A 23,986-nucleotide genomic window follows, 5' to 3' on the forward strand; every position below is an offset into this window, starting at 1 on the left:
ATAGACCCGAGCAGGCAGGAAATGCTGCTGAAGTTGCCCTGTCAGCTCAGCAGCTCCTCGTCTATCAAACCGCCCTGAACGCAGAAAAGGACAATACTGTGGATAAATATAGTTCAGTGTCTCAGACCTCCTCTGTCCTGTCATGCCCGCGCGCTGTCATCCCGAAGCCCAGCGCGTGCGCTAGTCCACTGCTACTGACGTCACATCCAGCATGGCGGTCAAGGTGACTCCGTCAATATTTCTTATCAGATATGAATTTTAAAGGCAAGTAAGGTGGCCGTGAGCTTTGCGCTGTCGGATGCAGAGGACAGCTCGTATGCGCCGGCGCGTGGATTTAGAGCTTCTGTGTAAAAAAACAGCGGAGTCCCCCTTTATTTGGTCTCTGCATCCTGACATAGGCGCATCTCTCCCGGCCTCGCAGGGACAACTGTGATTTCTTTCCTCAGTTGCTTGTGTGTATCTGGGAGATTTGGTTCGAGGCTTTTTTGTGCTGTGTGAAAAGATCGTTTATTTCCATCCAGAGTGTTGTGCTGCGGTTGTTCGACTCGCAAGTGATCGATACTGCTGACCCGCCTGCGTAAAAATTAAACCAAAAACTGTGAAAAACTGAACTTCAGCTGCACTGATGACAAAGTTGCATCTGCTATCGACATCGTTTTTAAAGACCTAATTCAAGCTTGTCTGTTACAGGTGCAAGTCACTAAAAGAGCCGATCCCCATGACTTGAAGGCTATTTTTCTCAAGGTAAGGACCTACCCACAGAAACCGACAGGTTTTGTTCATTAACCTTCATAAAAGACACAATTACATACAGAACTGTGCATATAAAATCAACTGGCATGGTTTAAACAGTGAGCAGTTTCTGTAGTGCCCACTGGGACAGTGGGTTAAATAGTTTAACTAAGGTCACACAATTTATTTTATTAATTTTGGATCTGCTTTAATGAAGCTACACTGACGATGTGTATATGATTTGGCATAAATAATGTCACTCTCAATCCACTGCCCTTGAAAAAAAGAATCCCTGTAATAAGTGTGTAGGTTTGTTTACCCTGTACGCATCTAGTGTGGAGTATAAACTTGTTCCTGAAAGTAGGGACTCTGTTATGCAGGCAGCCTTATGGTCCTCGGCATCTCTTTGCACTGCTGTAATAGGCCTGCGTAATTAGTGATGCATATTCAGGTGAAAGGGTTAATTGCTGGAAGCTCATTCTGACTGCCTGTATAACTTGATTAAGAACTACTTGAGACCTACTGTGAGGCTGAATGGACACACAATGGCTATGAAGAAGTTGATATTTTCACTTTGAACGTTAATTCAGCAGTGCATTGAATTGTAGGCCTGAAAACACTTGGCTTGGGTGGGGGTCTCCTCCCACACCCTTGGTCTCTCTATCTGAGCTTGGCTCAGATATATGAATGTGGCCTTTCCGCTGCCAGTTCATGCAGTGCTTGTGCTCCCAGTGCTATCTCGGTTCCAATGTGAAACCCAACCCAGGCTCTATAAATGACCTTACATCTTAAAGCCTCACTGAGATCAGGTTCCGCCTCGGTCATGTGGCATGAAATACATTCACAATTAGAGGCTTAAAGGTTATTTGCACTGTATTCCATGTGTTTTCTCAGTTCAAATACATTTTGAGTGATATGAAGGTGTACAGTTTATAATAGGACAGCAGTGATTTATAGCAGTTATACTGTCATATTCATCCTTTTAAGAGACTTCAAATCACTGACTGTGACAGCTTTGATAATAAAGGAGTAAAAGGAGTCTCCTGGTTTTTATCAAATGTGTGAAATATTTAACTTTTTGAAATGCGTAGTTGTATGTCTTTTGTCAGAGAATGAGTTGCAGGCGGCTGTTTCTGGTTTCAGGAGACATACTGCTGGTGTGCTTTAAAAGAAAGGAAATGAGAACAATGATTTAAGAGTCTGTGTGTGTCGCGATGGGATGCAGCACAGCATTGTATAGAGTTGAAATACTGAGATTTCAGTGTGCTGGCATGAAAAGCTGAACATAAATATGTTATTGTCACAAAGAAAAGTGATACTCAAGAAGAAGTTGCTCCCTTTCTTTCTTTTTTTTTTCTATGGAAGCCAAATCATTTTCTACCTTATAGTTTTCCTACATGTCGATTTAATTTGGTCACAGCTCTTTGTATATGTGTCTTTTGTGTCTCCTCTGCAGTATGCCAGCGTGGTGGACGATGGAGAGCATTACATGACCCCCCGGGACTTTGTGCAAAGTTACTTGGGTCTGCACTCACAGCCTCAACACAACCCCAAAACCGTGGAGCTGATAGCTGGAGTGGCTGACACCACGAAAGATGGGTGAGTTACTAAAGAAGAGTTGCTGTTGAAGTCTGATGTTTCAGTCCATGCGCATTTTTGATTGCACCCACATGTCCTTTATTATCCGACCAACGGTTTGAAGGAACCGTTTTGAATTCAACAATATAAACAACGTTTAATTGTCATGGATTTAGGTTTTAGTTGTTGATGTCAGGTTTTGTTTTAAAGAAATGATTTTATTTGTGTGGCATAGTTTTTCACTTCCTGTCTTTCTGTTTTCTTCTTTCTTCCAACTGTTTTCTGCATCAGCAGTGTTTCATCGTGTCTTTCTGTTTCAAAGTCCTCTGTTTTTCGTTGTCAGTTCGCCGGAGCTCCTTGCGTCAGTTCCTCGTCTGTATTTATCGCCAGCGTTTCTTTCGTCATGCATAATTTAGCCTTTTGTGTCCCGCCTTTGTTGACGGATGCCTGATTCCAGTCTGGTCCCTGTGTTTTTTGTTTCTGCGCTCGATCTTCATGTTGCAGCAGCTTCAGTAAAGCCCACTTTTTTATTCCTCAACCCTGCTTCCTGTGTCCTGCATTTGGGTTCTCCCACTTTATTCAGCTGACTCCACTGGATCGTTCACTGTTATAAGACTTGTTTTGTGTTAAATCTGGATGTGTTATTATTCATGTGCTCTATCTGTTGAGATATTTATCAATTCCTCTGGAATATCAAAGACACATTTCTGTACATTTATCGGACTGATTGTTATCCAGAACTAATTACTATCATTGATGTGACAGGGCTTGTCCATGGAGGTAGCCTTGTTTTTGTGTTTGATATTCAAATATTAAAGAGCATCCCTGAGCTTTTGAGGGTAGTAATAACAGAACAAACCATTTGGCTTTTTGGTGTGCCACCTTCTAAGCTCTGTTTAAGAAATAATTGTACATTTTTACTGAATAAATAATCTTTTTTATCAGTCTGTTTTACACAAGTACCTGACCCATTGATAAAATAGACATAATTGTCTGCAATATGCTTTTTGTTGTTGCACAAGCAGAATATAGACTTTTAATTAGACTGTAGACCAGAAACAACCATTTTACAATGACGCTAAATGTCCTCATGGTCATTAAACATTCATAATCACCTTATATTTCTGAGTGTGATAGTGATTTGTTGCCGTGTCGACTTACAACCTGAGCTCCAGTGTTTATTGAAAAAATTGATAACACATGTACACTTTTTGGCATCTATGATATCATGAAATCAGTATAAGGAAAAGTCCTTTAAGCACTTTGAAAACATGGAAATGTAAAATGTTTGATGTGTGTTATTTATTTGTAGTATGTTCGAAAGCTTTAGAACAGCTATGGAATGCACCTGGAGGTGAAATGATTTTTATCAACTGCCCTTTCCATGGTTTTGTTAAAGCCCCGTGTACCTTTTTGTTCAGATAGCTTTTCTTTCTTGTCCAAACAGATTGATTTCTTTCCAGGAGTTTATGGCCTTTGAATCAGTTCTATGTGCCCCCGACGCCCTCTTCATAGTGGCCTTTCAGCTGTTTGACAAGACTGGCACTGGGAACATCTCATTTGGTATGTGCATGTTACTTATTGTCAGCATACAGTACTTTCAGCAGAATGCAGCCTGAGTGTAAAGATAATATTTTTACATTGGTAATAAATGTCATTTAAGGTGCTTTATGTTTTGATGTTGTTTTTGTAAACATGCAAAAGATGACACGGATGAAGGGAAGTTAAAACTGCTGTGGTGGGGGTATGGGGGTGTGTGCTCAAGGGCATTTGAGTGCAGCACTGAACACTCTGAAAGTGGTGCTCTTACTTATAAGCATGTGTAGTCAATACATGAAGTTATAGTTCAAGAACGTATATTGTGTCATATATGCTTGCAGTGTGTATTGTTAAAAGGATAGGTCCATTTATCTGGGAAGCTGGGTTGCGTAGGATAATTATTCCTGTATATATAACACATAAAACCTGTAGAGCTGGTTAGCACTCCCTCAGTTTAGGGAAGAGGATAGGAGCAGTGGCAAAAGGCCAAGCAAGTTGGATCTAAGTCACAACTTGTTCAGCAGTTAAGCTTAGCTTTAGTGCCATTGCTTTATCCGGACATCAGACAGCAACAAGTTTTCTTCAGAGTCATCAGATAAAAAAAAGTAATTGTTGTTACTGGAACTCTAAAGATGGGAGGAATACCACATAATGATTGGCTCAATTGACATAAAGAGAAATTAGTCCTGTTTATTATAGTCCAAGAGAGCTCTTTCTGTGCAATGGGCCTTCATAAAAATGGCTGGAGTTTCAACCAATGCTCCTACATAGAAATGTCCTGGAAGAACTCACAACTCTCAAAATGTAATTATAGTCCGCGACCATCAAGCTATCAGTTTTGCCATCTAAACTAGCTCCTTCGCCCTCTTAAAATTGGTTCTCTTGAAATTGAATGAGTAGGTCAGGTGGACATTGCAACTGCATCTGGCGTGTTTGTCCCTCTGTTGTTTGTAATTGCTCACTTATGATTCACTCTTACAGAGAATGTTCGTGACATCTTCAGCCAGACCACAGTTCATCACCACATTCCCTTCAACTGGGAGTGTGAGTTCATCAGGCTACACTTCGGTCATGAAAGAAAGAAGAACCTCAGCTATGCAGAGTTCACTCAGTTTCTACAGGTAAAAGTTGGTATAAAAGAAAAAATTGAGATAGTTGACGGACTTATGAAAATGTGTGCTTATTTTGAGGCTTGCTCAAAAAAGCTGGGACAGGGGCACCAAAGTGCAAGAAAAATCAAAACACCTGGTTAAACATAACAAATCTAATTGTGTTAATTAGCAACAGGTCAGTAAGTCTTTTTTTTCCTAAGGAAAGATTTGGAAGAGAATGTAAGCCAGTGACTCAACAATGTAATATCCTCTAAAGTGGAAATGGGCTCACAGCATGGGTTGAGGAACTCTTATCATGCAAGTATCCATAGTAGTAAGGAGGAGCATTAGTGCTTATGACACGAGTAAATAAAACAGTTGTGAAGGCATCGTTAATGCTGATCAAAAAATCTTACTGTTAGAGCAACCGCTCTGTAGTGAAATACTTTTAAACAGGCCTGTCAGAAGTCTAGACATGTCAGTTATTTAAATAATTGAGAGGATTACGTAACAAATCATATTAGAGAAGACTCCTGAGCAGCTGCAATACTGTATCAAGATAGAATTCAGAAACATTAGATTAAAAAAAACTACAGTAAGCTGGCCTCAGAGTCAAAATGAGCATTATTCTTTGAAACAATAATAACATTTCTTGATTTTGTACTATTTTCAATTCAGTTCTTCAATTCATAGTCCTAAAACAAGTAGGAAATGTATTATATTTTGAAATATATTCTATTATGCTTTTTTTTCTTGGGGGGGGGTTATTTCATAGTTGATAAGCTGCATGAGGAATCTGAACGGAGTGTCACAGACAGGTCTCAGGCCATTACCTGCCGTTAAATTAGTACTTTAACAGTCTGGGATACGCTCATTTGGTCTCCTGTAGAGAGCCATGACAGACGATACTTCTGTCATCTCTGTGCGGTAAATATGAACCCATAAGTTTAAATAGCTTAGCATGAAAAAACAAAGCCATCCTTGAAATGAAAAACGCCACCATGTACTTACACAGTGTTTGTGAACTGCTTTTTATGTACTAAGTCTGACAAATAGTAGAGAACATAACTTCTTTTGAAAGAGCATATCTTACATTCTATGGAAAGCTAATGGCAGCTGACCACTTGGTGGAAAGAAGTGTGTATCGGTGGGGATGTTACTTGCTTTGCTTAGACGTTGCTCACACACTGCTATACAGCAAATCTAAAACGTATTGTCAGTGCACAGAATGTATTTTCATATTTTTCAGAAAGCATTTGCGTCAATAAATTCAAGCCTATTCATCCTGTGGTGAGGTATTTTCATCAGAAGAGGGACGATTGAAAATGTTGTGAAGTGAACCACATGCCTTACAAGATCTCTTCAGAAACTGAAAGGGAAAGGAGTGTGGAGCTGCGTGTTTAGTGTTTCATCTGCTCAGCTTTATTGGTGGTTTGCAGCGGCCTGGAGTGCTATGATGTTATTGTTTTGCTTTATCGGACACGGCCTATCTCTCGCTGAGAGGTCTGTGTCGGTAAGGCAGCAGCGGCGTGGTGGAGGGACCTGGTTTGGAGACGAGGGCTGTGGTCTCAGGAAGAAAGCTGGGTGGTCCAGGAGTTTATGTAAGCTGCGCCCCTACCGCACCTTAGTGTGGGATGCCTCAGAGCACTTTGTGGTTTATAATATTTGACTAGAAGTTCCCACCGCAGCACCAAAGTCTCGTGTGCAGGGTTTCATTTACAGCTGTAGTTATTAATGTCCTGTTCTTCTGTCATTAATTTAGTCTCTGTGTACAAACCAGTAAAAATGTATACGTCTATTTGATTGTTTGTGTTTCAAAATCTGTGTACTTCCACATTATGGTTGGCGCATTATTTAGCTCAAATTTGAGCATGTGCAGACAAGGTGGAGCGTCTTGAAAGTCTCAAAAGTATAATATAGTTGTCAGGGAGTGAGAGATATATTGTCAGTTTTCAACATTATAGTCAGCAAAAATTGTGAGGCTTAATCTTCAGCAACAATCCACTGATTAGGTTATCAGAACCAGAGTGTGAGGATAAAGAAACAGCTCAGCGTTGCAGCCACGCTGCTCCACAATCCTCTGGTTATACGCCATGAGATCTGACAGCAGACACTGACCTGGGGTCAGTCTCCCCCTGCATCCCCTCCTGATTGCATGGTTGTCATATTGAATCATCTCGTTGCATACACACACCTGCCGGCCATCTCACCAGCAGCTCGGCTCAGGGATCAGACTTCTCCGGACATGGTTTCCATTAGTCTCCGGAGAGACAGTGGTGATTACAAAAGCCTGTCTCTGACACTGTCACATCTGATGACTTTCACATCCGTACACCACTGATATCACTATACTTTGTTCCTCCAAAGTTCCATTTCACCGTTGACTTGTAATGCGATGCTCTTCGTCACAGGAACACACTCTTTTGTCAGGTAACAGCTTGACCTTTTTCTGTGTGTTGCTGCAGGAGCTGCAATTGGAGCACGCCCGCCAGGCCTTTGCACAAAAAGACAAGAACAAAAGTGGCACCATCACTGCCTTGGACTTCAGCGACATCATGGCCACCATCAGGCACCACATGCTGACTCCTTTTGTAGAGGAGAATCTGGTTTCGGTGCGTTGCAGAAAAATTCCCACACCAGTTGTTTAATTTTCAAGCAGGCACACATTTAGCTTGGACATTAGCGACAGAAGTTTAGCTTTGATAGAATCGCTGTCATTTAACAGTTTATCAGAACATTCATCTGTCGTCCCCCTATGCTGACCTGACTGATTTTTGGATCATCCTGTAGGCTGCAGGAGGCAGCACCTCCCACATGGTGAGCTTCTCCTACTTCAATGCCTTCAATGCACTCCTCAACAACATGGAGCTGATCCGCAAGATTTACAGCACGCTCGCTGGCACACACAAAGACACCCTCGTCACCAAAGGTACTCCTGAGCATCCGCTGAAATCGCTGTGAATTAATTCCAAAAATGACGTGAAATGTCGCTGTTCGATCATACTTTAACTTTCTTGACAGAGTGGTGTGAGTGAACACACAGGAAAGCTTTACTGTAGCACTAATTTGTCAAGGTAAATGTGCATTTTCACCCTGTAATCAGATCATCCCCTTGCATAGATCTGAAAAACCAACCTCGTCAGTCACATCTGCTCCCAGCTGTGTTTTCCATCTTGATGCAAACATTAGACTTCTGCTCTCTTTCCATAGTTTTCACTCCTTGTAGAAAAGACTTGGGCAAATGGTATTTGCAAATAGTCACTGCTATTTGTCACCAAACACATCAGATTGAATTAACCTTAAAGCAGACACTCACATGTTAGCTGTCAGTCACACAAAAATATATCAATGCCGTCCTCTTGATTAGAAAACCGGGCTTGCAAGCAAAGGTTGAAACCCTTGAGTCTGACAGGAAGGTCTTTGCAAGTGAGGTGAATAGCTCAGTCCCCCCCTTCTACAGCTACCATTAGGTATCCTCTTAGAAAGACCACCTGATGGCTATTTAACTACCTAGAGGGTAGCAGCAAAGAGCTAAATATGAAACTCATATAAAAGAGTGATGCAGAGCACTGCTGATAGGGTGCATGTTCCTGTAGCGGCTGCTTTGAGAGAAGGAGCTAAAGCACATACAGAATGATATTCATGGTTTCATTTTTTCTGTAAGCTCTCTAAATATATTTTCCAATATATTTGGCAGAAAATATCCACACAAAGGCAATAACATCAAAAGAAACAAGGACCGGTATTTGCAAATACTATGCAGTGCAAGCCTTCTGTAGAACGTTCTAGATGTTTTTTTTTTTGTAACCTTTCAGTTTCCTTTATGACTTCTTTAGCCTTTCTAAAACTGTTTGCCTGACCACATTTGTCCCATCTCTTTGTTGAATCACAGAGGATTTTGTTCATGCTGCAAATAAGTTTGGTCAAATTACTCCGATGGAGATCGACATCCTGTTCCAGCTTGTTGGTCTCCACTCGCACTCCGGGTAAGATCCTGAATTACTCTGTTGTAACACAGAGGAGTCTCTCTATTAATTGCTAAAGAGAGATTATATTTCACATCAACATAATTAATTTATACATACTAGTGCTGGGTCCATTTGGGAAAAGCACAACCCAGTTTATTTTCCGTAGCTACAATTTACTAATGTCCTTTTAAAGGCCACACGGGCACATCATTGAAAAAAAATGCTCTAATTAATCAACGTTTGGTAAATGCCTCACATGCGAGCAATTGTTTGTTGGGAGTGTAACAGAAAACAACTTTTAGCCACCACCAAAGATTCAAATCGTGAGGGGGAGGCATCGCTGCATCGCTGCTTATTAGTCATACAAAATACGAACAATTTAGCCCTCCTGGGCCTTTTTTAGAGCCACAGTTTGAGGACCACGGTGCTGCACTTGCTCATTTCCCCAGCAACTGTTGTCAAGTTTCAAGATCTAATGATTGGTTCTTGAGAACAGAAAATAATACACATATTTATTCAGAGATTACCGGATTAATCACTGACATATATATTAAATAAATCAAGTAAAGCTTCTTTAAATAAAAATTTGTCAAAGATTTTAAATAGAAATATTCATATTTTCAGTGATTTACTCATCTATATAGTGTGAAAAATAAGAATAATCTATTAAATAGGCTCAGTTAAATATTTTATCATACACTTGTGTGTGTAGGGCGAAAAAAACATTTTCTACCCTCCGCTGTAATAATTTGAGTGATGATGAGAACGCTTAATTTTACATTGACTTTGGGTTCATGGCAGCTTAACGCTTTGTTAAATTGCATTTACGCTGTAAACTGATATCGTACATTTTGGTGTAAGAACAGAACAAAACTAGAAACGACCATTATAAACCTGGACGGTAGAAATAAATGGTGACCATCTTTACTTTACACGAGGAGCTGCTGATGTTGCTCAAGGGGATTCTTTTTATTCCAGCATGAATGGAGTAAATATGTTACAGGCCTGTTTATTGGCTGTAAAGATAAAGTTACGGCCCCTTAAGTGCAGTAACAGTGGCTCCACTCGCTGATTTACAAGACAAACATAAAACATGGATACAGACTTTATGATGCGTCAGGCCAGCAGGGAATATTTGTGTCTCAAACATTCAGTAACAAAACACTTTCATTTACTTGTTGGTCCACGGGCACTCATCCAGCTTTGTTTGTCTGTTGTTTATGTAAGCTTGCATTAAAGTTGCAGGAACTTGATGTTATATGGCAGTAAAAGGTCTGTGGAAAATCTTACATCACTGGCTGCAGCTCAAAGTAGATGCAGGGCTCTCTGCTTTTTCCTGGCCTAACTCCCTGTCTCCCTCCCCCGGTGCTGTTTGTTAAGGCGGCTGAATCACACAGACATCGACAGGGTTGCCCCGCTGGAGGAAGGAGCCATGCCGTACCACCTAGCAGAGACCCAGAGACAGGTAGCCTGAGTGACTCCTCTATTACACCTCACATCCTACTTCTGCCTTTCATCAAAGCCTTTTCCTCGTCTCCCTCTGCTTCCCTCTCAGAAAAGAGTGAAAAAGGCAGAATGTTCAGTCACTGAATTAGCGGAGAGCCCATGTTTTTCTTCCCTTGTGAAGTGCATTTCTTAAACTCCCAGATAAAAGTACACCAATTATAGTCATAGAAGAGGAATGGATTGTTGCGTCGCGGCTCTCCATGAAAGGCTCTCTCTGCTTTATTCAGTATGGCTTCACATACGCATCAGCTGCAATCACACATCTGAGGCGCTAATAAGAGGCTTTTATCACTGTGGGGCTTGAGAAGTTTTAGGAGCCTTTAGCAAAGTCTGCTAATGGCAGATGGGAGGGGGAGGGGGGTAGTGGGAGTCAAGGTGGATGTGGGAGAACAAAATAGTTCCTGCCTCCACCGGATAACACGGCTATGTATCAGTCTGTGGTCAGAGCTTTCAGTCCACTCATGCCGGGACTTATGCTCAGAGGTCTGGAATTTGATTCCTTTAGGGGGGATGCTGTACTTCTCAGGCATGCCCTTTAGTGGAAGTAGGCTAATTGTTTAAACCCTTTGATCAAGACCTCGATCTTGTTAGCATGCAACCCTCAGTGGAAGCATCTGGGAAGAGGAAAATGGTGATCTGCTTTACTCCCTTCTCATCTAGTCTGGTGGAAGTTACTTACACCCCCAGCCTGCACACACTTACACTTTTAACATAGCCTCATTTTGCCTGTGTAAAATGCATGTAGATTTTTATCTGTACATGGGAAAGGGTTGTTGGGCTAATCTGTTCCACTGCATCACAGCCAAAACAAAGGGGCTCTACTTTCAACATCAAACGCCAGCCCCGAGATCAAGTGGATAAGAGAGAAATTATACTTTGCGTTAAAATAAAAGAAGACCTTTAGCTCACAGCCTTCCACAATGTAGCATGTGCAGAAAACGCGGCTACAGGTTCACGCAGTCATTTAGAGCTATTCTTTCTGTGACATTTAATACCGGCTGCTGATGAATCAGACATTATATGACATGTCCGCATTCCAGCGCCTTCCTCCATCATTGAGTTCTCCATAACATTTTTCTCTCCACAATGTATCTGGTTCACTACAATTTAATGGCCAGCCGATTCATAGTTAGTGTTCTGATCCCTTCCGTCTTTCTCCAGATTCATTTGACTGCCGGTGTCTTTTTCTCCCATACAGCACCCTCACGAAACGTCTCGTCCCATCTGGCTCCAGGCTGCAGAGTCTGCCTACAGGTTCGCTCTGGGCTCAATTGCTGGAGGTGAGTGACATGTCTGCGGCAGAGCCCCCGGCCCGCCTGAGGGGTAACCTTAGCCAGCCGACTGGCGCGCTGAGGCCCCGGGGCCGGCCATTGTGCTGCAGGGAGAGGGGCTGTGATGTGAGGCTCCGGCATTGTGCTGCCGTGCCACTGGTGGCTCCAGGCTGTCGTCGGAGACAGAGCCTTGGAATGACACAAATCTTCCGGAACCGCACTCTCTGGAATCTCCCTCTCTAATTACGCTGGGGGGAACTGATATAAGGAACCTCTGACATAACTGCCTCACAGATAGGAACACACTCCGAGTGCGTGTGTGCTTTCTCCATACATGCACACTTTTCAGTCATCACTCAGCAGTGTCCAATTCAGACAGGGTCAGAGAGAGATGTGTATCATGAGACATACGGTGAAACCGCCATGTTTTTCTTTGTGATAATAAGTTGTTTCTCGCCCGTTGCGCTGTTTGCATGTTGGAGAAGAGTCATTACAGCAGCATTTGATGTCAGACAAGATGCGGCACCTATAGCTGGCAGCCTCAGTATCAATTCTCCAAAACAGCCTCTATTTTACAGTTTTCCCCCAGTCACCAAACTCTTTACACCCATCATAACTGTATCCTGTATACACAAACTTTATAACCCACACATGCATGCAGATATATTATTGTACAACAAGTGGCTTACAAATGGATTAGGGTGGCATGATGCCTTGTATGCAGCAAGAGGGCTGTCCAAAAGCTCAGAATTCTATCTTAGATATTTTTATTTGATAGGCAGATCATCAGAAATTTGATCTAAAAAGTACCAGTTTTAAAACTGATTGATTGTTCAAGTCATTTTTGTAAAAAAAGGAAGCTAAATATTCACTAGTTTCTGTATGGTAAGTATGTGATTTTTGTCATTTTGACATCACATTGATTATCTTGAAGTGTAGCATTTATGGTTTGACTAAACCAGGGGCATCCAGAGAAAGTCCCGATTCTTTCAGTTCTGAGTAAGCCTAAGAAGACTCAACGAGCCTTTGAGTTTGCCTTACATATTGTGTAGCATGTCTCTCAGTATATGTTGTAGGAAAACAAAAGACAGATTCAATGAACTGACAAATGTGTTTGTTTTGCAGCCACCGGTGCCACAGCTGTGTACCCCATCGACCTGGTGAAGACTCGCATGCAAAACCAGCGCTCCACAGGCTCCTTCGTGGGAGAGCTGATGTACAAGAACAGCTTTGATTGTGCAAAAAAAGTGCTCCGCTTCGAGGGCTTCTTCGGATTTTACAGAGGTAATCCTCTACAGATTTTATAGTGCGTAAAAGGACATAAAAATGTGCCTGTAGGCAAATGTTTGTGGCGTGCAAAACAAGCCATCTGATGGGAAAGTATCAGGATTTGTCCATGTGCTGATATCAGGAGCACAGTTTGCTAATTGATACCAGAAACCTTTGCCCTCCCTGTTCAGCAGTGAATAAAACAACACCCAGGGGTCACGTTTTCATTATCTGGGAGAGTTCCCCAAGGAGAATGACCAGCAGTATTCATGTAGCAGCACTGTCTGATCAGCCTCTGCCTGAGTGCTGATAATGGTGCTGAGGGCTTGTGATATACAACACTTCTACCCCTCAGGCTCTTCATAGGAAGGAAGTCAAGACTGCCATCTACTGCTGCCTCCACCGCTGCAGCTTCTTGTTGCTCTGATCCGCTTTCCTCTGCCTCCCCTCGTTCCTCCTCACTTGCACATGATAAGAGGGTGATTGACTCAGAGACAGACACGCTCGGCTGTCTTCTGGCTGCATACCAGCAGCAGTCACTCAGCAGCTCCTTCAGAAGTTTATCTGGTTTGATGAAGGACAGACGGTGAAACAGTATGGCAGTTATCGCCACTGTAGCACCCAGCCCCCCCCGCCGCCCCCTCGATCGTGACCACACAGCTCTCTCTGTTCCCCACTGACAGTGGGATAAAGCCTCAACAATGCTGATCCCATATGCAGCAGGAGTGTCATATTTTTGGACTTTTGTTCAACCTCAATGGGACCTTTGTGTCCCAGTGCATCAGATATATCAGCCACCATCTGTAAATATTTATGGGTTTGTTTTACGCAGACAAGAACCCCGTAGCTTATATTGTCCTAGCTGTCAGTGGACGTATTCATTTAGGGAAGATAAAAATGTGCATTCATTTCCAGCCAGACTTTATCTCTGTCTGCCAGGTATTCTAATGGCATCTATGAATAATATTTTGCAGGTCTCCTCCCGCAGCTCATCGGCGTCGCCCCTGAGAAAGCTATCAAACTCACGGCAAGTCGCTCCTCTGTGTAGCTTAGTCTTCAGAAAGTTGCTCTGAATGATTCAGTTGTGAATGACAAATGAAAAAACGCGACAGTGATAGAAGAACGATACTCTTTGCAGTCAATATGTGGCTGGAAACACCAAGTTAATGTTCATGTTTTGCTTTCAGATTTCTATCTCATTTGCCTTTTTCCATGGCGTCATCTTCCCTCTTTCTTTTTTTTTTTCCCCCCCAGATGAACGATTTTATCAGAGACAAATTCACCACAGAAGACGATACCATACCTGTTCCTGCGGAGATCCTCGCTGGTGGATGTGTAAGCATCACTTTAGTGAACTTCTAAATTCAGTTTGTAGATTAACTCAGAACCACAAACGATTCATTTTTTGCTGATATAAATATTATTTTTCACGTTGGTTTTTTTTACGCTTTGTGTTTAAGGAGTAAGAAAATAAACTGTAAGTGATAAGCATTTGACAGGTAAAAGTGATGATGGGGGTAGTTAATTTGGCTGGAGAGGTTCTGTTGCTTGGTCTCAGTACATAAGGGCTGGAGCTTTTGGATCCCCTGGGTTGTGGGGTGAGGATGCCACAGACCAAGCTTGCTCTGTTCGCGTCCTGCAGATGCTCGACAGGTTTGGGATCTGGGGAGTTTCGCTTCTTTATGTCTTTATTTGTTTCTGAGCAGTTTTTTTTAGCGTTGCAGGATGCGCTGTTCTGCTGGGAGAGGCTGCTATTGTCACTGACAGCTGCGACCTTTGGGTGGGTGATACATTTGTAAAATATCCGCACAAATGCAGGATGCCGAGGTTTCCCAGTGGTTCTGATTATAACAAGATGATCAGTGTTAATCTCTCAGAAGATTTAATATTGTGGATGATCGGTTTAATAACAGTATCAGTACAAGTGGGCAGGGGGGGGGGTGTCATTACAAGTCAGCATTAGGTATTGCAAATGTACAATGTATGTAAAGGTCATAAGTATAATAAACAAAATTAATACAAAGTATTTTTTATTTCAGTGTAAACCAAAGTTTTCAACCTTTTTGGCTACTAACTTCTTACCACGAAGGCCTCTTCTCCTGCTAATTATCACACGACTCCTCAGATTTATCTGCTGTCCTTGTAAACCAGCTGTATATAAAATAGCTCAAAGCTCGTCCTCCTACAGCTCCAACAGTAAGATGCAGCCCACTGACTGATGCCTCAGTTTTGGTAATTTATCTATGTCTTTTATCTTTGCCATTGCTGCACTGATACTTTGCCTAAAGTAACATACTTTTTTATTGGATTTTTTTATTATCTATGCATCAGAAGTAATTTGTGTTAGGTGAATCATAGCCATGCACAATAGTTTGCAAGCTCACGATATGTATGCACAAGTGCCTCGTATTTGTACCTCCACATTCCTTATTAACATAACATACATACAATAGACAGAAAAATGTAATGTGCATGTTGCTGATTTTCACCTGAGACGCTCATGAGCCGGAGAACTGCGTGACCCTGTCTGGTTACAGTTTTTTTTCTTCTTTTTTTTGGGGGGGGGGGGGCATTTCAACATAATTTGGATCTTTGTCTGTTGCACAGTTTTGATTTGTAATTGAGGGGAATTATTCACAATGATATATTGATTCATAAAATTGATTTATTAAGAATTTCAACTTTCATCTGACTCCAATCATTAGTGTATTCTAGTTTTGAATGCCTCATTAATGATGACTCAATAATGACTCTTATTAACTGCATGCAAGTTTTCATTATTCATTATTAGCTTCTCGTGTCAGCTCACTGAGGATTCCATGAAATATTACAGTGAACTTTAGATCACGAATCCTCTAAATTGGGCTTGGAGTCAGATGTGATTTTTCAATTTTGTCACCTCAGCATTGGATTAAAGATGTAACTCTGCCTCTCCACTGGGTGTATAGAAATGAAAGAGGCGGGCTATGTAGAGGCTGCAGGTTGGACTCAGAGGAGCTGGGTCTCCGGGGTTGTGACCCCTGTCAGGGTGTAATTGGAGGAAGAGGCCCTGGAGGGTCCTGGATGAAGCAGGGTCTAGCTCAGTATGATTAAGTTTGACAACGGGGTACAAACCAGGGGCGTGGTCAGCGCACAGGTCCCCACGCAGGACAACAAGGATGTTGTTTTTTTAGCATTGTCAAAATGCTAACAACATTTTATTCTATGGGCTTGGTTAAGCGAGTCTAAGGGATTCATGTCAACTGTCCAAAATCATCATGCTGTTTCTGGAAAGTTTAAATTCAGGTTAATCTGATAACTCGGTGAGTTATCGCTTCCAGCAGAGGAGAGAACTGAAGAAGATGAAAGAGAGGAGACGAGCGCATCAATCTTCAGAGCAGCGGATATTCCCCCCTCCACTCTGAAAATGACTAAATGTGCCGGAGCTTTTTTTAGACCTTTGCTCGGATGTTTACAGATAAGACCCCTGCCCTGAATGTCAGCAGCAGCCATCCTGGGGCCTGATTTGATTTGGGGAGGGTGATAAATGTGCCCAAGTCAGAGGGTGCTGTGCCTTCGGGGCATTGCTTTCCTAGACCCTGAGTCGTCCCGGTGATTCAGCCCTCTCCCCTGGGAATGGGGGGTGAATTGGGCAAGTGTGCTGGGTGAGGCCAGGCTGAGCTGCTCACCCTGCCACAGGAGGTGCCTCAGGGGCAGAGGGCCGGTGCCAGGGTCAGAGCCTCCCAACTATGAGCCGGGACTTCTCCTGCTCCGCTGTGACCCCAGTTGTTCTTCTATCAATGCTTGCTTTTTCCTCCTCATGTCAAGGCCACTCTGACAATATGAGATGAGAATGAGAAAATAAAGTGTCTTTTGTGCAGAAGTTTACTGAGAGATGATTTAAAAATTCCTATTAGAAGGAAATGCTTGCACATCATCACCCAGAGTTCACCTTTCGGCTGACTAAACTCACTCCTTGAAAATTCACACAGAAACCTCAGTGTCTGCATGTAAACTGCTCATTGGCTTTGTTTTTTTCCCCTTTTCTTTCTTTCTTCTTCTTTTTTTTCGTCGTTTAATGAATCCTGCAGGCTGGAGCATCCCAGGTGATTTTCACCAATCCTCTGGAAATCGTTAAGATCCGACTGCAGGTGGCTGGAGAGATCACCACGGGCCCCAGGGTCAGTGCCCTGACTGTTGTGAGAGACCTGGGCTTCCTCGGCCTCTACAAGGTGGGTCAGCACCTCTAAAGCACCACGACGTCTGCACAATCAACCTCTGCTTACTGTCAAACAAGGACAAGGAAAGGCGCTCTGATGGTCCTGACATACAACTACACGAAGAGTTTATTTATCGCTCACTTTTGTTTTTTTTACTTTAAAGCTTTCGTGTGTTGCAAGATGCAACTAAAGCTAGCAATTCATCTCGTTATTGCCTAAAATCACAGGTTATTTTCCTGATTTATCATTTCTTTGTTTGCTCTATAAACATCTTATGTAAAAAAGTTAAGAGAGAATTTGACATTTATTGCTTAAAGTTCCTTTTAAAAAATCAGTTGATAATTAGAGTAGCTTGCATTTTATCAGCTCATTCATCAGTGAGTAGTAGCTGGCTAAGATGAGAGCTAGTTTTAGCTTCGATGTGTGCATCTTTGAATGACTACATTTATTAAAGCTTTGTGTGCCGGACAGCTCAACTGGTTGAGTGGATTCCCCATATACAGAGGCAGAAGCTCCTTGATGCAGCCGGCCCGGGTTTCAAGTCATGGCTTTGGCCCTTTGCAGCCCAGTCAGTTAAATCTATTAAAAAAAGGAAGTGTAGTACAAATTCAAATGATTTCCTCTCAAATGTAGTTTGATTTGAAAAATTGAAGTACCATGACATGCTGAAGAAAATTTTTTCTCATCTTTGCTGCGATTAGCAGATGAAACGCCGCGGTATTTGAACAAGCTGTTAGATGTGTACATCGATGTAATGCAGATCAGAAACACAGATTTGAACTTCAAACATTGCATTGATGGCTGCTTGCAATTTTTTTTTTCCAAAACAGTGTTAAATGTGGTGACAGAACTGTGGCCAACAACCAACTACAAATTAGTTGGGGGTGCGTTTGCTTAGCTACTGCCCCTTTCCAGATCTTTGCGGCTTCAAAGATCCAAGTCTTGTGTGTATGCTCCATATTTTAATGAATGACAGACTGTGTGTGGCTTGTTTAAAGAGGAAAAAAAAACAACAAAAAAACTGACTTCCTCTTTATAAAAGAAACCATTACATCGAGGACCATATTGGTGCTGTGTCTGTGATGGATCTGTCTCTGGAGGCCAGCGCTGCATCTCTGCCTGGGGCTCTGTAGCCCCGATCATCAATACTAAAGTCCTCTATGGGATGAATAAATCAGCTCCCCAGCCAGCTCCCTCCAGACAAACTTGCCCTATCTTTGTCTCTGCTCATCTATCAGCCCTGTGAGGATACATATGTTTTTTTTTTCCTTCTAAGGGAGCCAAAGCTTGCTTCCTGCGTGACATCCCCTTCTCCGCCATCTACTTCCCTGTTTATGCCCACACCAAGGAGAAGATGGCAGATGAGGATGGAAGGCTGGGGGCCCTGCAGCTGCTCACTGCTGGAGCTATTGCAGGTAACAAACATCTGGAAAGCTCAAGCGATCTAGACCTTCAAACAGCCCTTGTGTTTTATAAAAGCATGAACTGTGTTGTCGGTTCCAAAAAATAGCCTGACTTTACAGAGCTCTTGTCATATCACACCCTGAAGGTAGAAACATTTCAAGCCCTGCGAGACGCCTCGACAGGGATATCAGAATGTGATACCATCTGTGCATAGTTAAAGCGATTCATTATGTGCTCTGTGACAAACAAGGTATACCGGCGGCTTCGCTGGTGACCCCTGCTGATGTCATCAAGACCAGGCTTCAGGTGGCAGCTCGAGCAGGCCAGACAACATACAGCGGAGTCATCGACTGTTTCAGGAAGATTATGAAAGAGGAAGGTTTCAGGGCATTTTGGAAGGGGGCAGGAGGTAATACACACATGCAGACACACTTCTATTGTCAAAGATGTGCTTTGAAAGCAAATCTGTAACCGTTTCTAAGCTGACCTCAGAGATGCTTCTACCTCCTATTAGCTCGCGTCTTCAGATCATCGCCGCAGTTTGGTGTAACCCTTGTAACCTATGAGCTGTTACAGAGATGGCTTTACATTGATTTTGGAGGACAGTAAGTACTTTGAAAATGTTCCTAAAAAGACTTAACTTCTATCAAAGAGCGTACAGTTGTAACCGGCCTTTCTCCTCAGCCGTCCTACTGGCTCTCAGCCCATTCACAAACCCAAGACGGAGGACTTACCTTCTATGACTGAAGACCATGTGGGCGGATACCGTCTGGCTGCTGCAACCTTTGCTGGCGTGGAGAGGAAGTTCGGTTTGCACCTTCCAAAGTTCAAGCCTTCGGGAGAGGCGACAATCAAATCAGCCAAAGCTGAACCTCAGGCGGCTTAAAGAGTTACTAGTCATGACTGAGGCTGCATGTTCCTCCAGTCCACATATCGAGCGGTTGTCTTACTTTCTATACTGCATGAGTATGGCTCACTTTTCTCTGAATTTACTTTTTTGCATAGCTTGCACAATTCTACGGTACATATTGTACTTCTCCACAGAGGGACATTATGGCTTTATTAAGGGTTGTTAATGCAATTTTCTGGTGTGTAACGGCTTCGGTGTGCATGTGTCATTAATATGTAAGAGACACAAGGATGTACAGATATTTTCAAAGTATTTATTTTGAAATCATGACCAGGGACTTGGGAAATAATTTAAATGTATTTATTGTATTTTATTGAAATAAATCATTCAAAGAGTTTGTTTCTACTCTGAAAAGTACATTCTCACTTTTGACACCAGGCTTTGGGGAAAACAATCCCTCTTCAGATCCCATCAATATCTGTGTGTATATATATATATATATATATATATATATATATAAGACGAGTGTGGAAATCACTGAGCAGTTACAGCGTGCACATTAGGCATTGAAGATAGTCAAATTCCAGCTGCACAGGTTAGGTGGAAACTCAAGTCGTATAAAACAATATCAGAGTAATAAGACTGAACATTTCACTATTGTACAAACAAGTGAACGTGTCTAAAGGAGCAGAGATGACAAGTTGAGATACAGCTACGAGATGGTTACATTTCTAGGTGTGACTGCTTCACTAAAACTTTAGTAGAAATGGAGAACAGCTACAGTATGACTGATTTTCATTCATTTGTGGAGTGCAGCACCTGTTTAGCTTGATACCTCAAAATTAAGGCTCCTGTCAAGATAATGCAAATAATGATGGGTAATCAACAATCAACATTAAAACTAAACTTTAAGGCATCTGGCTGAAGAAAGGACGACCTTTTTTGTGATTATGGCTTAATGTTAGTGTCTGAGGTTGATAGCCCTGACATTTGTGTTTATCCGAGGAAGACTGGTGACGGTCCAACTGTCTCAATAAGAAGTGTTGGAAATCAAAACGTGTCCGTACTTCGTTTCTCATCCAAAAAGCAAAACAAACAAAAAAAAAACCCAAAAAACAAACACGTATTTTCCTCCAGTCATGTTGTCATCACATTCTTTCCTTCTATCAAAAACAGGGCTGACATTAACAAGCACACAACTGGTCCCTTAAACATTGCTTCCAGTGGCGATGAGCTCATGCTGCGAGACGCTGGGCTGCCAGTTCCTCTGCATCATCCCTGTTCTCGTTGATATCTGCCAGTGTGCGAACAAAACGGGTCCACTCATCGTTTCGTGGAACCGCAATTTGCTGCGAGGGAGGGGCACAATAGAGGCATGACTCAAGTTGCAATGACAGGTAAGTCGACATCCGTTTGCATTCATAATGGCTGAATAGCGAACTCTTTAAATAAATCCCATAAGTAACTCATTTCTGCAACAACACACACACGTGATTGTTTAAAAATGTGGTCACAGGCCTGTTTACTCACCTCTCCGACATCATACACAAGAACTCGTCCGTCAGAGTCTCCCACTGCGATTTCTCTGCCAGAAGGAGCCCATCTGACCCTGTTGAGGGCCGGGCTACCTTCTACTGTGACGCTGGCGGTCGGCACCTGAAACACCAACGACGCAGAATAAAACTCGAGACCGGAAACATGCTCTGCAAACTGTCTACGGATTTTCACACAAGATGGGGGGAATTTTCTGGGTGTCCCACCTCTGTGTCGTTGTTCAGGTTCCACAGGTCCAGATGACCGACTCCGTCCACACAGGCAAACAGAGCAGGGTGAGTCGGAGACCACATGACATCATACACGTAATCAGAGTTATCTTCAAATGAGTACAGAGGCTTATTGTTCTGCAGAGAAGAAAACACAGCAAACCCCATCAACTACCTTTAGAAAAATTAATGCATCTGCACTCGATTGCTACTTGGGGCAAATTAAAGCGGTACGATTCAACAAACATCTCCAAATCTGCGAGATTGTTGTGCTGGGCTATGTTGGTTTCAGCCAAATGTACCAACATTAGTAGCAGAATGCCAGTTATTGTTCATTCCATACCCAGGAAATTTAAAGTAGCCATGTTTCTAATGAAATAGTATGACAAGAAATAAAAAATTTAAATTCTACTTGTCAAACGTGTTTTATGATCAAACACTTTCACAACTCGTAACTGACATATTTTGTCATTGATAATAAAAAAAAAAAAGTCCAGGCAGCACTTGCTTCCAGTGAGGAGTTGGCTGCGCAGAGTTCAGTACGACCGAATCAGACATTTGCGTTCTCTCCCTCCTGATAATTTCAGTGCTGCAGTACTTGTGTGAAAAAAGAAAATCAAACAACAATTTGCACTTATATTTAGCTCATCTTTCTTGCTCTCTAAAACAAGGATTACAACAGAGTTTATCGTTGGTGTGGATTCTCACGCTGGTTACAAATAGTAAGTGCTAAGCATTTACTTATCTTGGCGAAACAAAGGCAACGCAGCTGTCAGAACATTTGTCTTCAATTTCAATCAATACCTCTTTAACCTGGCCACAAAAAGTCATCGTAAAAGGATTCATTACTCTCCTGATTTATATTATAAATGAAATAGAAAAAGAAAAACAAGACTTTATAAGACATCATCAGGTTACAAAACACACAGCTGTAGGAAACTTTTTCCCGTACAGAGTCATGGGCCACACAACCATATAAATGATTCCAGATGTTCTCTGAGATGCATACCTTGGTGCTCCACAGCTTGACTGTCCAATCAAAAGACGAGGTAACAAACAGGTGGGAGAAGTCCAGTGGCCCCGCGGCTGTGTGGCAGTGGATCCCTGTGATGGGGCCATGGTGGCCCTCAAACATCTCGCTAATGCCCGCCTTGCTGTGGAGCACACGCAAGAAGACGGGAATGAGTCAAAACCCAGTGACAGGTTCAATTGAGCACGACAGATTAAATATTTGGAAGCGGCAGATGTTGCGGTATTTGAATGTGCCTGTCTCCATGCTGCAGAAATATCAGCTATGAACTACAAAAAAAAAATTCGAAAGGGTTAACAGTTAAGTTAGTTGTGCCGCGTGTAACAATTTTGGTATTATATTAAGCATGAAAGAAAGCAACGGGCACAGATGGACCTCTGCTGGATGTATTCGCAGTAATCATTTACTTATATCATGTAATTACCAGCAGGGTGGCAAAAGTGCCCGTGTCCTTTCAACCACATGTTGCAGAGCTGTTATCCAACTGAGACTCTGATAATTAATGTAGAGGGGTAAATACTCAGCATGAGTGATGCTTATGCATTATTAACTGCGATGAGAGTATCATACCATTGTAAATGAGGTGGAAAATTATTCCCCCAATTACAGAGGTGATTCTGTTGTGCAAAACATAGCAGCTAACCTATCTCTGCGGTCTCTGGGTATACTACAGGACATTTAGTGAGGCTGACGCACTACTCAGTGGCAGCTCTGATTTAAGCCACATTACTCTGCTGAGGGCCTTCCAGCACGAAAGAAGCCCCGGTGCCTAAAATGAGAACATTGTGGGATGAACTGCAGATTTAATTCTGCCTGGGACAACTAACTGTAAACAAACTGTCTCAGCCAGAGAGGGGGGAAAAAAGAACAGGGGAAAAAAGGATTTGTTTCCCCTGCATGTGTGCCTTGTTTATGTTGAATGACCTTTACAAACACAACTGACAAGCGGAAAAGAAAAACAGGATGACCGGGCAGGAGTGAAACCTCAAACAGCAGGAGATCAAGTGCTGGATTTGAGCTGCGCAGGGAAGTGAGTGGGCTTTATTTATTTGACACTCGGTCCTAGGTGGGCCTAACAAGTCGCCTCAGTATCCTGCTGGCATTAGGGAGGGATGCTGGGGGCTGCGGTTGCTAACAGACGCACCTTCCATGTCGACACGACATGTAGACGGAGCCGTCCTCGCTGCCCACCACGAAATTGTTGACATCTCCGAGAGGGAAAGACATGGAGGTGACAGCTACAGCTTTGGACTGCTTGAACACCAGCTCCATGCTGTCCTGTGGAAGGAGGCAACATGGAACAACATCCGTAACAAGCTCCCGGCTCAGGCTTTATGTTAACACATCCTCTGCCAAGCACAACCTATAAAAATCACTCCACAGTTTATTAATGCATAATCTACGTTCGAGTAGCACTCCATGAAAAAAAATATTTGACATGAGGGTCTTGGCAGCACAAATGTAATGACACATCTGGCAAAAATAATTTCCTTCAAATTGAAAAACGAAGGAGACCAACAAAAAATTCGCCTTTAGGGTGAATGTAAGGGAAAGTATAAACTATCATAAACTCTAGAAATATAGTATATATAAACTATAATTAATGTTTATGCAGCAATTCAATTTCATTGCTCGACTTTATTCAGAAACACTTCTCTGAGGATAAGTCACCTGTGGCTGAGAGAGCATGTCCAGACTCCACGAGCATATCTTGCCATCAGTGGAGATGCTAATCAGGTTGTGGGCGTTCTGGGTGCCGACCACATTCACACAATATACCGGGTGC

At 42.5% G+C, this 23,986-nt stretch overlaps 2 protein-coding genes across 3 annotated transcripts in view; one reads left to right on the forward strand and one right to left on the reverse strand.

Moving 5' to 3' along the window:
* LOC140319429 (electrogenic aspartate/glutamate antiporter SLC25A12, mitochondrial-like) lies at positions 1-19,802 on the forward strand. The gene is made up of 18 exons (XM_072397055.1): positions 1-223; positions 691-744; positions 2,189-2,331; positions 3,758-3,873; positions 4,831-4,970; positions 7,406-7,552; positions 7,731-7,869; positions 8,833-8,926; positions 10,289-10,373; positions 11,613-11,694; positions 12,811-12,969; positions 13,929-13,981; positions 14,209-14,289; positions 17,025-17,165; positions 18,430-18,568; positions 18,808-18,966; positions 19,072-19,162; positions 19,242-19,802. Exons 1-18 carry the CDS (start codon positions 212-214, stop codon positions 19,441-19,443), a joined length of 2,037 nt encoding a protein of 678 aa, XP_072253156.1. The 5' UTR covers positions 1-211; the 3' UTR covers positions 19,444-19,802.
* The window catches only part of LOC140319430 (dynein, cytoplasmic 1, intermediate chain 2a-like), a 16,033-nt gene continuing 11,800 nt past the window's right edge, over positions 19,754-23,986 (reverse strand). For both annotated transcript variants that reach the window (XM_072397056.1, XM_072397057.1), the window contains 6 exons: positions 23,872-23,985; positions 23,345-23,478; positions 22,180-22,324; positions 21,168-21,308; positions 20,938-21,063; positions 19,754-20,756 (listed from right to left, as the gene is read on the reverse strand). In XM_072397056.1, the coding sequence (XP_072253157.1) occupies positions 20,643-20,756; positions 20,938-21,063; positions 21,168-21,308; positions 22,180-22,324; positions 23,345-23,478; positions 23,872-23,985 (774 nt within the window). In that variant the 3' untranslated portion in view covers positions 19,754-20,642. The remainder of the gene's footprint in view (positions 20,757-20,937; positions 21,064-21,167; positions 21,309-22,179; positions 22,325-23,344; positions 23,479-23,871; position 23,986) is intronic.

The sequence above is a fragment of the Leuresthes tenuis genome, unplaced genomic scaffold (genome assembly GCF_036924035.1).
Source record: "Leuresthes tenuis unplaced genomic scaffold, fLeuTen1.0.hap1 SCAF_12, whole genome shotgun sequence".
NCBI lineage: Eukaryota > Metazoa > Chordata > Actinopteri > Atheriniformes > Atherinopsidae > Leuresthes > Leuresthes tenuis.